Here is a 16,952-nt window from a genome sequence, read left to right as displayed (position 1 = left end):
AGAATTATTGAAGTGATTCCAACAAAAAAAAATTAAATTAAATTAATTAATAAATGAAATAAATAAATAAAAATTGTAAAATTAAATAATATAATATAATATAATGCTATAATAATATATATATATAGACACACACATATATGTTTAGGTAACCTGAGGATCAAAAGATCCTTCAGGTTAAACATTCCAGAGAACTTGCCCGAGAACGTAATTTGCTCTCTCTCTCTCTCTCTCTCTCTCTTCCGCCAACTTTCTCTTTCCTCAATTTCTCTCAAGCCAAATCAATGATCGGACACCACCACGGGGTCTTAACTTCGATCCTTGTCATTGTAATCAAAACAAATTCGTGGTTTGGGAATCCAAGGCACCACTCCAAAGTTAGGGTAAGGAAGATGAATTAAATCAGTTGTTTTTAGAATTTAACTAGTTATTGGGAGTATGTGGGCCTAGGAATGTTAATATAGTTATTATCCGAGGGTTGAGCTGATTAAATTAGGGTATGTGAATACAAAGATTTGTGCGAACGCTGCATACATTATTTTAGGATCCGTGCAAGTATTTTTTCAAGAATCATGTAAGGGGAATAGATTATGTTAGGTATTTTTAGAAAATTTACTTGGTTAAATTGAAGTACGTGAATTTAATTAGATTTATGATATTTATAATATGTCTGATTTAAATTGAGTATGTGAAATTAATTATATTTCTGTTCAAATTTTAATTTAAAATATGTCTGAGTTAAATTAAATTGTAAGGATTTGATTATGTCAGATTTTTTGGGAATATTTTGGAATTAAATGAAACTAGAGGGATTTGATGTTATCAGATTATCAGGAATAATATATATGTTTTTCTGAATATGGAAATGGAAATTTTGGAATATTAATTTTAGTATGTTTTTGGGAAATCAAGTATTTTGAGTTGAGTAAACCCTGGAAGATGATTTAATGTTAATTCTTAGCAAAATATTTTTCCTAGGCAGTACTTATGTTAAGGTTTATCACTCAAATTGTGTGGCATGAGTAGGAATATGATTATTGTATAAATCAGTATGTAGAATATTTTTATGATAATACAAAACGAGTATGATTTTTATATAGAATTGTTACAAGAAATGATTTAGACAGATATATGATATTTAACAGTATTAGCCAGCCTCATGCCCTGACAGATTAGTCGGTCTCGTGCCGTGACAGTTTAGCCGGCTTTATACCGTGATTAGTTATGAAATGACAGTTTATACAAAAATTATGATATGACAAATTTTATGTAGGAATATGAAAAACAAGATTATGTTACAGTTATATGATATGAAATGTACTATATGGTAGCATAACCCTAATGGACCAGTTATGATTCAGATTTAGAGCACAGTGCCGTAGCTATTTAGTTTAGTTAGTGCAGCACACGTCTTAGATAGAGTGTAGTCTTGGATAGTCCATTGGGCCATTGAAGTGTAGGATGCCTTCCTAGGTCCGAACTAGGGTAGGGGTGACCAATTGTACTTACAGACGAGGTATGTTTGACTTGGTATGGTAGGCTAGCCATTGCTAAGTCTTGCCAACGGGTCGCACAACCTGGTCATGTGAGATTATTACATGACGAGATGTATGAAAGTCTCGGAGAAAGTTTTTAAAATATATATGCATATACATTAGATGATTTATGTACATAGAGAAACTTATTACTATATGGTATGTTTATTTCAAACAGTATGTAATTTATTCAAATATATGGATATGAGTACAAATTTACCAGATTTGTTAGTTATGGAATTATTATCTAAAGGGTATATATATGATACATTAGAACTCATGTTGCCACACACTGATAATAATTTATTCCTTCTTACTGAGAGGTGTCTCATCCTAATAATTTTAACATTTCACGAAACCTAGGAAATCGAGCCCAGAGAGCTCCAGAGCAAGGATAGATAGAGTAGATCAGAGTAAGTTTTTTTTGGGGAACACATTTATTTATATAGATATGTTTTAGATATTTTGAGATGTATTATGGATATCTCAGGAACGTGTTTGTATTTATGGTGACCATAGAACTCTAGTATTGTATATGAGATTTTATGTATATTGTAGAGACCTAGTGAATTATAGCAATTAAATAGTAAAAAAAAAAAGAGAGAAAAAGGAAATTTTAAAGGGGGTAATAGCAGGATCTCGTCGACGAACACGAAGCGTTCGTCGATGAAGGGACTTATTGGGATCGTATACAGGGACACCTGCATGCAACCTTTTTTTCTCTTTCTACATGCCGTCCTCCACTCCTTCTCTCTAGATTTTTGGGTTGGTTATTTGCCGATTCGATGATCCAAAGCCGCCATGCTACTCCTGAGAAGATTCTCTTCACATCCGCTGGAGTAGATTGTTGGTTAGGCCAATTTGGGCATCATCCCAAAATTTGGACAAATGTAAATTTTATGGTGTTGAACTGGGAACACCACTGGTGCAGGATAGGTTAATTTGTGGGCTTTTCAATAAGTCAGGTAAGGGGATAAATTAAGTTAGTATTTCTATAAAATTATTTATTAATATTCAGATTTTATTTTCAAGGAAATTATGTATGTTATAGAATTGAGTTTGGAAATACTTCTGTTAACAGCAAAATGATTTTAATACAGTTCAGCAGGGAATATGATTTTGTGTAGATTTTGCGAATAGAATAATATTCATTTTGTGTGGCATGAATATGAAATTCTATGATTTTATGTCGTATCAAAGTATTATGTTTTTAGAATAAGCATGCTATTACAGTTTTCAGGAAGATATTAAAAACGGTACAAGGATTTCAAACTATGAATGTTATATGATATGCCGGCATATGGGTTGGGATTTTTATATGATATGTAATGCCAGCGTAAGGGCCGTGGTTTTCATGTTTTACTATGTCGGTGTAAGGATCGTGTTCCACAAAATACAAATGCCGGTCTAAGGGTCGTGCTTTATACATTAAGATATGCAAAAATACATGAAAATATTATTTTGACAAATGTTATTGTGAAATAGCTATGTATCGTTATTTGAGATTTATTATATGTTATTAGAACCTGGATGACTTGGTTTAGGCTTTCATGAAGTACGGTACCGTATCTATATGATCACGATCATGTATATGTTAGTGTTACCACATGTCGTAAGGGGTAGTGGGAGATTGATAGTCGATGTGGTTTTATGGTAGTGCAGGCGTTCCTCTGACATCCGGATCAGGAGGGGCAGACCCATCATACTTACAGACTTATATTGATCTAGGGTGGTCAGCCAGCCATTGCTAGTCCCACATTCGGGTCACACAACCTAGTCATGTGTGGATAAGACATGACACCAGCCAGCTATTCATTTAGGGTGTTATTTCATGTACAGTTATATAAGATGATTTTATTCATAGAAATTCAGTATAATATACTATGTTATGATAAATTATGTTTCTCTCATATATGATACAGATAGTTTTACTAAATATGATTTATGTACTATTACATTTATAATACGGAAATACTCATGTTCCCACACACTGATATTATTTTATTTCCCTTACTGAGAGGTGTCTCACTCCAGCTTACAAAACATTTCAAGGAATCCAACTAGACAAGTGGACCAAGATCCGCGTCAGTAGAGGCAGTCTATACTACCCTGATAGGAGGGTGAGTTTCTAAGTTAGGGTCAGATGGTTTTTGGAATATGATCCTAGTTTACATTTTTGGTTTTTTTGGGATGTATATATATATATACTTGACAAATTTGTAGTATTCTGGTATTGTAACTGTTGGATGGTATGTATGTAATTTATGTTTCTCGTTGCTTAGGTATCATAATTGTATTTCAGGTATATCCCTGGTACCCATGGGTCCAGGTTGATGATGTTTTATCAGAATTATTATATTAAATGTTATCATGAAAAAAATAATTTACGATAAAATAGGCAGGTCGTTACATATATGTTTTCGTTGTTTGGATTAGATTAGTTATGATAGGAATACCCGTTATCCCATCGGGTTCAAGTCATTATAGTTTGGTATCATAGAATATTTATTTATAACAATATAATTTTCGGGTCACTACAATTATGTAAAAAAAATTTATACGAAAAACATAAAAAATAAAATGGTGGAGTAATGCACAATAACACGGGGCTAAATCATCATGGACCCATTTGTTAATAGTATTGATTTTCATTTATCTAGCTCTTGGCACGTGAGCCTGCTACCATGTGTCATTCATCATTTCTCATAATGTAGTGACCCTCCTTTTTGGAGCATAAATTTTAGGCATTTGATTTGATGTTTTTGCCAATTTGGACAAAATGGTGTATAACACTAAATTAAATTTTATCCAAATCAACATAAAATCAAATATAAGGTCTGAAATTCAAACTTCCAAATATTATATAATGTATTTCATATTTATTTTTATATGTATGTTTAATTTAAAACTAGCTTAATGTGTAATTATTTCAATATTTTAAATTTATTGAAGATTGAATGAATGCATGTCTTACTATTTCTTCCAGTGGCTAATCAAAATTTAGTTAACCATATTTAGTGCAACATTATATAACAAATTGACCTAATTAACTTAAACATTGCAGTAAATAATTATAAAAAATATATTTCAAAAATAAATTACAATTTATCAATTATGAGCTATAACAAAAGATAAATTACTAATAAAATAATTAAAATAAAAATAATTCTGAATCAAGGGTGTTTATATATTTTTATATATTTATGATATATTGATCAGATTCAATTAAACGTGAGTCTGAGATAAACCAATTCATGACTTAGTTAAAAATATTAAAAAATTTTAATTGAAAAAATAATTATTTAGCATTTTGGTTCATGTGGTTTGATTTTTCGAATTTTCTTGCCCGCTCCATTGGAAGAAACACCCCAAAGGCAAGCTGCAGCTCCATCCGCATCACAAGAGACGAATTCAAATTGCAGCTTTCCGATTCAGAGTTTTCAGATCTCTAGCTAGGGCTTTCTTTTCTTTTCTTTTTCTCCATTACAGTTAGTGGAGCTTTTCTACTATTGGAGATAGAGGTGGGGTCTTCCCTTCTATTGAGATCTTTATCACTTCAAGAAAGAACAAAACTATCATCATCGCCTTCGTCCTCTAAATTCTCAAGTGCAAAGGGATCCTGCCCGATTCACGAACCAGATATGCGCCCTTTCTCTTTAAAATTTGCTGTTTGATAGCTTTTTTGTATACAGATTGCCTCGCAGTCTCGGGCGTGAGGAAATTTTGGTGTTGTTTGGATTTTTGAGCTAGGGTTTCGTTTGCTTTGTAGAATGTAGCAACATAATGAGAGTGAATTAATTAGTTAGTTCTTGGACTATTAACTGAAATCTATTTTAGTCATTATACTTTGAATTAGTTCAATTAAGGACTTATCAGTATTAATTTAATTCAATTAAAACTATCATTTAAACTAATTTAATGGTTACAGAATGGAGGGTAGAAATTAAGAGAAAGTCCTTATGCTTTATGGATTAGTTGTTCCATTAGGGTATTATTGGTTAAGAAAGAAAAAAAGTATACATGTTAGTTTTAAATTATAGAACTAATTATGTGCTTGAAGCCACAATCACTTCATGCATAGAACTTCTTGACATTTCTTTTTTAAGTGCCAGACTTCTAACAAATAATGATGAGTGTAATGCTAATTCATCATTTTATGTATGTATGAGAGATTTATTAATATTTTTTGATAGGATAAAAGATATTCATTTTCCCTGAGGATTGGTAAACAAATAGGTACCTCTCTTGAGGTTTTAAAAATTCCGTTGACCTCTCCGTAGGTTTCAAAAGTGTCACAAACCTTACCTTATTTTGTAAAATATAAGGGGAGGTTTATGTCTTCTTTGATAAACCTTAGAGGAGGTCCCTGAAATTCTTTAAACCTTATGAGAAGTTTCTAAAATTTTTGAAACCTCAAGAGAGGTTAGTGTCTTTTGCCATTTTTGATTTGATTAGGGTGACAAAAGATATTGCATGAAATTAGTAAGTATAAGCCCTTAATTTTACTGACTAAAAGTATAAGGACTAAAATAGAGTTTGTTTTATAGTATAGGATTTAACTTATGATTTCACTTAATAAGAAGATGTATTGTAATTATAAAACGAGAGTGTTAATAACAATTATAATGTAAGGATTTGATAGGAAGAAGATATATTGTGATTATAAAAGAAATGATAATAAAAAATTTTCATTAATTCAAAACATTGAACAAATAAGCAATGGATATTTTCAAATTTCAGAAATGTTTATTCCTATCTTATTATGTTCAATGGAATCACATAAACTTTTTTATAAGTGATTTTTTTTTTCTTAAGTATTAATCCCCATACAAATTTTGTTATATTTTTATCTTATTTCATTCTATCCTTAGGAGTAGAAAGGCTTAAATCAGGCTCGCCTCAAGAAGGGGTATGTCTAAAATGCCTCAAGGCTTAGTCTAAAATACCAAAAAGGCCAACGCATTATGCACTGAGACTTACGTATTAATACAAAAAGCACATCTTTTGCACCCTTTTGGTTGAGGCTTATGCGTGTGTGAATTTCAAGTTAGATTTGTTTAGAAAATTTCAACTACATGTCTATATGTAAGGAATGTCATAATATGAGTTGATTTTTAAAACTTCTGAATCTCAACCTTTTCAAATAATCGAGAGTTGCATCTTAGATCTTAAAAATAATTTGAACTTTGTAAGTAGCCATCTGTTGGCATGGTTCACATAATAAAATCAAGTTAGCATTTTTTTTGAATGCCAACAAGTAATTTACAAGGGATATTTGAATTTTTATTTATTTTGTTTGTAATTTTCTTAAAATTTTCATTTATTGTAAAAAAATATATGTAATTTATTTACATATTTTTAATTGTAAAAAGAAAGTCTCAAAAGGCTCACATCTCGCCTCTTAAAGGCTAATATGCCTCGCCTTACCCCTTGGCCTTTTAAAACACTCAATTTATATAGGGCTATTTTAAGATTTTAAAAAGTTGGTAGTCCCAAAAAAAGAAAGAAGGAAAAATTATAGCTAGTTATAGGTTAGTTATGATGAGTTTGTGATGATATATTAATGTCGTAGTTATAATAAGCAGTTAAGGGTTAGTCGTGGGATATCTAATATTTTTCTTATATTGTCATTAATTCTATTATTCAACGAAAATATTCAAAAAATAAAATATTGGACCGAAAAAAAAGAGTTATGGGTACTAACGGGTTAATCATGAGATATTTATGTGTTAGTTATAGCAGTTAAGGGTTGGTTGTGGATGTCTAATATTTTCTTGTATCATCATCAGCTCTTCCATCTCTTAGTGGCTGTAGAAGGGTGGGGGGGGGGGGGGGGGTAGACAATTAAAAACTTGGAATCAGATATAGTGAGTAAAGATTTACTAGCCCTTAAAATTTTGGAGGAAATTGCCATGATCGTGTAAATTGGTACAACAGAATTTATATAACTGATCCCACCTAGTGGGACTTAATACTTGGTCCGTTGTTGTTGCAATGTATCATCAACTCTTCCATTTTACCAAGATATTTATGTGCTAGTTATGAGCAGATAAGGCTTGGGAAAATTTTCTACTCCAGAAGAATATGGTGTGTACCAAGGATTTCTCCTTTGGAATGATGTTGTGATCCAGAAGCGAAATAGTAATTTAAAGTGCAAAGCAGCAGTTACAAGCTAAGATCATTCCATTTGAATAATTGGAAAACTAAAGATAAACAATTAGCAAAAATGACATGAAAACCAAAGATAAACAATTAGCAAAAATGACAAGCCACTGTCATCCCAGAAGAAAAGGAAAAAAGAAACTAATTGATTTATAGCGAATAAGAGAAAATGGCAATAAGAGAAAATGGCAAGAAGAGAGACCAAACCCACAAACGCACACTGAAAGGACCAACCTCAAAGAAAAAGATACCATAAGGTGCTTGCTTTATTTGATATGATGTAGTTGCATACTCCAATAAAAACTATGTAGATGTCGCTACCACTAGTTCCATTAATTCATATTATTATATTTTTTAGTTTGAGGATGTGCTGGAGGACAATGCGGCTTCCTACATCGTGGTCTGACCGCACCCTGATAGTGGGGTGGCACTAGGCTAGGCTTAATTGGACTTCCTTCGTTGAGCTGCTTGCTAGTCTCTTCTCAACAAACATAAAGAATACCACAAACTATTAATTGTAGCATAATACAATTTAAGTTGAAAATTAGCATGCAAATTACTTCAAATTATCACACAGACAAACATGGCCGTACTCACATGCAAAATACTCTTATTTATGTTTATATTTTTCAGTTCTTGCCAATTGTCCAAAATTGAACTAGATATTATAGAAGATGAAACAGAGTTTTAACAAAGTAAAGAATTTAATAAATAGTTTAATGACTTGCTCCCTTGTTCAACATGTAAAAAATCCTGAATGAGGAGATATGTGTTGAGCTGCAGTAGGTGGAGACGTCGGCAGCACCAACCCCCAACTGCTTCTATTGAATTGATTGATTTCCAGAGGAGACCGGAAGCCACCTCCACCAACCCAGCACACCTTGGTTGAAATTATGCCAACTATTCCACCCCCAATCCATGGCTATATATAGGAGATGTATATGTTTGTGTAAGTGTGTGGCAAGAATAGAGTGGAAGAAGTGTGAGGAACAGAGAGAGAAATTGTGTGTGAGAGAGTTGAGTTGAATGGTGCCTCCTCCTCCTTGTAATTCTTCTCTCAGTTTATAGTGAGATTGGTGTGTTCTGTGGACGTAGGTCAGATTGGACCGAACCACATTAAATCTGGTGTTCCATTTTTGCTTGTTTATATTTGCTTGTGTGTGATTGTTGTTCCTAGATCACCTAACAATTGGTATCAGAGCTAGATTCGAGCAAAATCGCCAGAACGGAGCAAAATCGCTAGAACGGAGCAAAATTACCAGATTGGAGCCTTTGCCCAGTATCTCAAAACTGAGTTTTGAGGCCACCATCGTGTTCCTCTCGACAAGACGTAGCCAACGGTGCAAACCAAAGTTCGAATGGAGGTCCCATAAGCCCGAACGGGCCAACCCGTACCGACGACACCTCACCGTTGTTTCCATGTGCCTCCCAGTAGTCGGCGTGTAGCCTTACGCGCCCCCACGGGCCAACGAGCTCACGACGAAAGTTGAAGGTTGAAGAAAACCTAACGTCAGCGTCCGAGTCAACTGCCAGGTCAGTAGCACCGGGACCCATTGCCACATTAGTAGTTGTGACCCACTGGCACGCCAGGTGCCACGTTAGCACTGGGTCCCACTACCACGTCAGCATGGGGACCCACATTTCCACGTCAGTAAATGGGCCCCACATTGCCAACGGCGTCAACTAATGGCGTTAGTAACGACGTCAGCTATATTCCATTAAGGAAGAAAATATTTTGTTAAGTTTAATGGAGTTTGACCAGGTTTTTAGAGTCATTTCAGATTCGTTTATCAAACGACTTGAACCACTTCAACGGTTTTTGACCGTTTCGGATGCAACTGTGCTTTCCGTTTGAGCTAATTTCATCTCTCGATAGGCGAATCGAGATGTTGAACGAAAAAAGCTCAAAGATCGAGATGTTTGAAGACACCAATTTCTGTTTTCGGAAGATGTATATTGAAGACTACTTGTTTGGTATGGAGTTGCACTTACCATTGATGGGAAAGTTAGAATCCATGAAGGAAGGCGAGTGGGAGTTGTTTGATCGAAAAGTTCTCAGAGCTATCAGGATGACGCTGACAAAGTTTGTTGCCTTCAGAAACAAACTTGATCCAAAGTTCCGAAAATGCACCTTCATCGGTCACGGTGAAGATGAATATGGATATTGCATTTGGGAGGATGAAAACAAGAAGGTGATTAGAAGTATAGACGTGATATTTAACGAAAAAGTGATGTACAAAGACAGACACACAACAGAACCCACCAAATCAGTTCAGAATGAAACAACCTATGTAGACATGGATAATGTCCTAGAAGGTGTCGGGACACAACAACAAAACGCCGAGAATCCTCAAGCGGAGGAACCTGTGGAGCAGATCGTCGCACCACCACCTCCTACTCCAACTCCAGAGCTTAGGAGATCTTCTCGGTCCCATGTACCAAATAAAAGGTATATGGATTATTTACTTCTTACAGATGGAGGAGAGCCCGAATGCTATGATGAAGCATGTCAGGTGGGAGATTCGAGTAAGTAGGAGCTTGCGATGAAGGATGAGGTGAAGTCCCTCACTTCCAACAAAACGTGGGAACTGGCTAAGTTGCCTAAAGATAAGAAGGCTCTTCACAACAAATGAGTATACAAGATCAAATAGGAGCATGATGGCTCCAAAAGGTACAAGGCCTTGTTGGTAGTCAAGCTCCCAGGCAATGGTACCGAAAATTTGACTGCTTTATGCAAAAGAAAGATTTTCAAAGTGCAACGACGAACACTGTTGTTACTTCAAGAGGTATCAGTCTAGCTATATCATTTTGTTGCTATATGTCGATGATATGCTAATCGCTGGACAAGATATAGAAGATATTAGAAAATTGAAGCAGCAATTGTCAGGAGTTTGACATGAAGGACTTGGGTTCAGCGAAGTAGATACTTGGAAATCGGATCTCTAGAGATAAGCAATAGGGAACGTTGTAGTTATCTCAGTCGGAGTACATTAGTCGTGTTTTACAAAGATTCAACATGAGCAGCGCCAAAACAGTAAATACACCATTGGTCGGACACTTCTGCCTTTCCAAGGATTAGGCTCCTCAGACAGATGAAGAGAAGGACTTCATGGCTAAGGTACTAATGTCCCAGCCATTGGAAGTCTCATGTATGCCATGGTTTGTACTAGACCAGACATTGGCCAAGCAGTGGGAGCCGTCAGTAGGTTCATGTCAAATCTAGGGAAGCTTCGTTGGGAAGTAGTGAAGTGGATCTTGAGGTACCTAAGTGGCACTATTGATAAGTGCTTATGTTTCGGCAAAGGAAATTGAAAATTAAAGGGTATGTAAATGCTGATTTTGTTGGTGAAGTTGATCGCTGTAGAAGCACCACCGGATATGTGTTCACTGTTGACACAACAGTTGTTAGTTGGATGTCATAGATACAAAAGATTGTTGCCCTATCCACTATAGAAGCTGAGTACGTAGCAGTGATAGAAGCCAACAAAGAGATGATTTGGTTTCAAGGTTTGTTGACAGAACTTGGAATAAAGCAGGTGAGGAACGTTTTGCACAGCGATAGTCTGAGTGCGATACATCTGACAAAGAACTCTGCATTTCATTTAAGAACCAAACACATTGGACTTCGTTATCACTTTGTTAGATATCTATTAGAGGACGGAGTGTTAGTACTTGAAAAAATTCTAGGTAGTAAGAATCCAACAGTTAAGTTGACAAAGGTGGTGACTACAGAGAAGCTGAAGTTGTGCTCAATTTTAGTTGTTCTTCATGCTTGAAGACAAATGTGAGCACATCAATACATTGGTTGAGATGGTGTCTCCATCTCCAAGTGAGAGATTGTTGAGTTGCAGTAGGTGGAAACGTCGACAGCACCAACCCCCAGCTGCTTATGTTGAATTGATTGATTTCCAGAGGAGACCGGTAGCCACCTCCACCAATCCAGCACACTTTGGTTGAAATTATGCCAATTACTCCACCCCCAATTCAGGGCTATATATAGGAGATGTATATGTGTGTGTAAGTGTGTGGCAAGAATAGAGTGGAAGAAGTGTGAGGAATAGAGAGAGAAATTGTGCGTGTGAGAGAGAATTGAGTTGAGCGACGCCTCCTCCTTCTTGTAATTTTTCTCCCAATTTATAGTGAGATTGGTGTGCTCTTTGGACATAGGTCAGATTGGACCAAACTACGTTAAATCTGGTGTTCCATTTTTGCTTGTTTATATTTGCTTGTGTGTGATTGTTGTTCCTAGATCCCCTAACAATCTGCATGGTGCTCAAGTTAACCACTTGATTTTTTAAAATCTTATGCTGTTAGAACATGCTAGTAGCTGCAACAACTAAAACTGAAGGAGCACCATGCTTACCAATTTGTGCAATCTGTACAGCTGGTTCTGCTGGGATCAGTTTTACTGAAAGGAGCACACTATACATGATGAAAGAGGCCATCTGAGCCATACTAATTTGTTAAATATGACAAAGAAGTTGCTATTGTTAAGAGAACTAAGCTCAGTAGCTGTTCGCTTTTATAACTAGCTAGCTACCGGCATGGTTCTTTGAGGAAGAACGTATATACGAGGGGGTCTTTACAAACATGATCCATATTTCCTGGGAATTTTTTTTAATAGATTTTTTAAATAATTGTTTGATCCACCCATTTACTACAGTACCAATCAATCAGACACCACAAAATAAAATAGAAAAGCGAAAGTTGCAGACAAAGTTGAAAATTGACCCTATCACTTAGCTACTGTCTAAAGGCCTGCATCTGTCCCCACCAAAAGTAAACCACACTTATCTCCATAATATGCTTGACAGAATCATATACCAACCACTAGAGTTGTGGGGCTAGATGATTTTTTGGGAGCTTCTTCTACAATTATTGGCACCCAGAGGGTGAGTTCTTCTTTTTCTATTCAACTCTTCTTTCCCTCGAAGTTTTTTCTTACTGAGAGGATTGGAAAAACTGTTAGGGCCTTTTGTTTTTCTCTCAAGTGCAAAGGGAATTGTCTAATTTACAACAATAAGGCCAGACATAGTTGTCCATGAGTTCCCTGGGGTTTCAACCAGAAAAATACGTGCCTTGTTCTTTAATTTTTCTGTTTGGCCACATTTTTCTGCGGCCCATTATGTATATTATATGCTTTGTATGTTTCAGTTCTGTGTTCTAAGCATGTCTTTCGTTGCTGTTTATGTAATTACGTGTAGTGAGTTTCTTGCTCATTTACTTATTTTAAGGTTTGTTTGGGGTAGCTTTGGAGCACGAATGACTTCTGTGTGGACCTAATTCTAAGCTAGAAGCCTAGAATACAACATTTTAAGGGGTAAATGATTTAACTTGACATCAGCCTTATATATTGCTTCATTTTTCATCATAAAATGTTCTGAGTCAAAGTCAATTTCCAACCTAGAATGTAATTCATTAACCAGTAGTTGTTGGCTAACCTATGAATTGTTTTGCTTTTGCCCAATGAAATAGCTTTCAAATTTTCAATAATATGCCGTCTCAAACAGACAGTTAATAGCTTACTAAAGCTATTTTTTGTTTTGTTTTTTTAAAATGCTTACATGCCTATGCATTTTATCTTAAAGGTTTTCATCAAAGAAAAAAAAAGAGGGATAAGTAGACCCAAACCTCTTCTTATCAACCTGATATCTCACAACTATTATATAGCACTCTTAGGAAGGAACTAAAAGATGATATCTAAATAGCTCAAGAGCATTTCCTGAGTTGAGAGTCAAGAAAAAGGACTGTTGAATTTGCTTTGAGCTATAAAGGCAACTTTATCAAGGTTTAGTTTTGCAACCTAAGTTTCTGAAATTATATGCCTGTTTTGGACCTTAATTTTTTATTTTGTTGCAGTTGCAAGTGATCCTTCTTTTATATTGTCCTGTGTGTCTTCATTTCTATGAGTAATAATTTTAAGACTTATGAGTCATATAGTGCAACAGCTATATTTGAGGAACAAGTCAAACAACATATAGATGTGAAGAAGGGGTAGCATTCTTGAAGAGAGTTTGATTTTGGCTTCACAACTTTGAAATTTTAAAACCGCATAGACATAGATACATGATACATATGGAAAGTGCATTTACCAACACATAAATGCGTGCGCACGTGTGTGAGCATTTGGGAAGCTGTAGTTCACAGATTGTCCAACCATGATTGTGTAAATTTACCCTAAAAGGATGACAATAGAGTTGATAAGATTTGAGAAGCATTGTGCATGGTTGGCCTAAATTGTGGATTTTTGTTTAAGCATTGAATTGCTAACTTTATGATTGATACTAAATCCTCCTTAACTTGAAGCATGGGGGGTTGAAAGGCGTTGGTCCAACACTTCCTTTAATAGCATGTTCTCGCTAAGTGATGAAGACAATGATATTGAGGAAACCAAGTCGCCTGGGTGCTCTCCTTTGATCACTTCCAGCACTAAAACTCCAAAGCTATAAACATCACATTTTTCAGTCACCATCATTGTGTATGCAAGCTCTGCAAAGATAAAGGAAGGCATCATATATTCATGTTCTATTTATTTTGATATCAATCATGTATGGTGCTTTTATGATGATTTTACCTGGTGCCATGTATCCATATGTGCCTGCCACTGCAGTCCAATTGGATGAGTCTGGCTTTAGAAATTTAGCAGTGCCAAAGTCAGAAACATGAGGCTCATTTTCAGAATCCAGCAAAACATTCTTGCTTGATATGTCTCGATGAACAATAGGCGAGGAGCAGTCATGGTGCATGTATGACAGAGCAAATGCCACTCCTTTAATGATATTCACCCTCTTTGTCCAATCCAATTCTTTTGCTTCTTCCTTCATGCTCAGGATTTTGGCTAGGCTTCCCCTCTCAACATACTCATAAACCAATAACATATGCCGTGCTTGTGAACAAAAACTATAAAGCTTCACAATATTCCGGTGTCGTATTTCTATTAAAGCTTGTATCTCATTTTGAAAGCTTTTTTGATCTTCTATTTCACTGGGATTGGGTGTGTGAAGTTTCTTCACAGCTACTATATTATTTGAAGGAAGCTTTGCTATATACACATTTCCATGCCTTCCTTCTCCAATACAATGTGTAGCATTAAAGTTATTGGTTGCTTTAATTATTTCCTCATACATCACTTTTCCATCAAAAGCTAGTCCAATTCCCATAACTTCACTGTGCATTTCAGTTCCTGTTTTGATTGAGCCATATTGCTTTCTCTTTTTTGAAAAATGGAATTGCTTGCAATGAATGCAACTAGAAGTAAAATTGCTCCCAAAGAAGGAAGTATGACCAATAACATAATTTTGTGGACTCTTTTGGTGGCCTTTTGATGTTTGACATGAGAATTGCAAGGTTGCAGGCCTCTCATATTGCCGCACAAATCTCTATTCCCTTGTACTGCATTGAAGGGTGCATCTTTGAAGGCTTTGCTATTGGGAATTGGACCCGTAACTCATTGTATGATATGTCAATGTACAACAGGCCAGGCATTTCTTCAAAAGCCGCTGGAATGAAACCGGAGAGGTTATTGTGGGAGAGATTCAGCTTCACTAAGGTCTGCAGGTTTTTTATTTCTGATGGAATCTCCCCTGTCAGTGAGTTGCGACTCAAATCCAATACGATCTGCAGGTGAGCTAGCTCAGCAATCTGTAATGGTATTCTTTGGCTCAATCTGTTGTTGCTCAAATTCAAAGAAATCAGCTCCAAGCATTTCCCAAGATTTGCTGGTATTGAACCACTCAATTTGTTTGTCGAGAGGTCAAGTTTCTGGAGGTTGGAAAGTGATCCTAGTTCTGAAGGTATAATTCCAGAAAGCTGATTATTGCTCAAATAAAGTTCTGACAAATAACTCAACTTCCCAAGTCTTTTTGGAATCTCCCCAGCTAAATGATTTGAAGAAAGATCCAGTACACGTAGTTGTGATGATTTTCCCCAGTCCGATGGTATTCTGCCAGTAATATTATTTCCTGCCATGCGGAGCCCTTGCAAATGTTGGCATCTTACCCAGTCATTTGTCATTTCTCCATATAATTTATTGTTGCTTAGATCCACATAGTTCAAGTCAGGATACACACCAAAAATTTCAGATATATTTCCAGTTAGTTGGTTCCCGTTAAACCAAGTTCTGTATAGGCTTGTACAGTTTCTGAAGCTTTTGGGAATAGGACCTTTGAGGTGGTTGTTAAACACTGTAAAGTTCTGAAGCGACCCACCTTGGCAAATATGTTGGGGCAAATAGCCAGTGAGGTGGTTTGTATCCAGTTGCAGTAGAGCCAACTTTGTGAAATTCCCAATTTCTTGAGGAATGGAACCGGAAAGTTGGTTTTCCCGGAGGTGTAGATATATCAAGTTGCTCAAATTACTGAATGAAGTGGGTATAGAACCATTGAGCTCATTGTTGCCCAACCCCAGATCGACAAGAGACTTCAAATTACCCATTTCTTTAGGAACGGAACCAGAAAGTGTATTAGAGTGGAGACTTAGATGGGTCAAGGATCTCAGATCACCTATTGATGCAGGTATGGGACCCGAAAGATTGTTTGTATCCAAGATTAGTTGGATAAGAAAATGTAAGTTTCCTATTTCAGGTGGTATGGAACCATTTAGTTTATTGTTTGACAAGTATAACACGGTCAGCTTTTTCATTTTTCCCAGTGTTGAAGGGATGTGACCTGTGAGATAGTTGTTATCTAGATATAGCTCAACAAGATTGGAAAGATTGCCTATTTCTGGAGGAATGGAACCCAAGAGTTGGTTGTTATATAGATATAAATGAGCCAAGTTTCTTAAACCATTCAACATAGGTGCAGGAATGGAAACCCTGAGATTGTTGGAGTACAAATAGAGACCATTAAGAAATTTTAGCCTAGTTATTTCTCGAGGAATCAAGCCGTTTAATTTATTTTCCCCCAGGTTTAGGACCTCAAGGTTTGTTAGCATGCTGATTTCTGGAGGGATTTCACCTGAAAATTCATTGTTGGACAGATCGAGGTATTTGAGCTTGGAGAGGAAACTGATTTGTGGTGGAATGGTACCAAAGAAATTATTCACGCCAAGATCAATATAGACAAGGTTGGAGAAAGACAAGAACATAAAGCCATGGAGCGTACCTTTCAAGCCTGAACTTGCAAGGTTTATTTTGGTGATGCTTTCGGAGTGGTCACAATAAATTCCTACCCAAGTCCTGCATGAGGTTGTTTTGTTGCTGGTAGCAGAAGAATTGGTGGCATTACTGGGAAGAGAGATCCATGAAGATAGAGG

At 35.9% G+C, this 16,952-nt stretch overlaps 2 protein-coding genes across 2 annotated transcripts; both read right to left on the bottom strand.

Annotated features, from left to right (window-relative positions):
* Positions 1-13,677: 13,677 nt before the first annotated feature.
* On the bottom strand, positions 13,678-14,872 carry LOC131163569 (MDIS1-interacting receptor like kinase 2-like). Its single transcript, XM_058120161.1, has 2 exons — positions 14,272-14,872; positions 13,678-14,186 (listed from the first exon to the last, which is right to left on the bottom strand). The coding sequence occupies exons 1-2, from the start codon at positions 14,870-14,872 to the stop codon at positions 13,993-13,995; spliced, it is 795 nt and encodes a 264-aa protein (XP_057976144.1). The 3' UTR covers positions 13,678-13,992.
* Positions 13,678-16,784, bottom strand: LOC131163568 (MDIS1-interacting receptor like kinase 2-like). The gene has a single exon (XM_058120159.1). It carries the CDS (start codon positions 16,782-16,784, stop codon positions 15,057-15,059), a length of 1,728 nt encoding a protein of 575 aa, XP_057976142.1. The 3' UTR covers positions 13,678-15,056.
* Between the last annotated feature and the right edge of the window lie 168 nt (positions 16,785-16,952).

This window comes from Malania oleifera, chromosome 9, assembly GCF_029873635.1.
Source record: "Malania oleifera isolate guangnan ecotype guangnan chromosome 9, ASM2987363v1, whole genome shotgun sequence".
NCBI classification, from domain to species: domain Eukaryota; kingdom Viridiplantae; phylum Streptophyta; class Magnoliopsida; order Santalales; family Ximeniaceae; genus Malania; species Malania oleifera.
This window is presented reverse-complemented; position numbering and strand designations above follow the sequence as displayed.

Coding starts and splice junctions, on each gene's coding strand:
- LOC131163569 (XM_058120161.1), bottom strand. CDS start 14,872: ATGCACAGTGAAGTTATGGGAATTGGACTAGCTTTTGATGGAAAAGTG. Junction 14,187..14,271: donor ATATGGATACATGGCACCAG/GTAAAATCATCA, acceptor TTATCTTTGCAG/AGCTTGCATACACAATGATG.
- LOC131163568 (XM_058120159.1), bottom strand. CDS start 16,784: ATGTTCTTGTCTTTCTCCAACCTTGTCTATATTGATCTTGGCGTGAAT.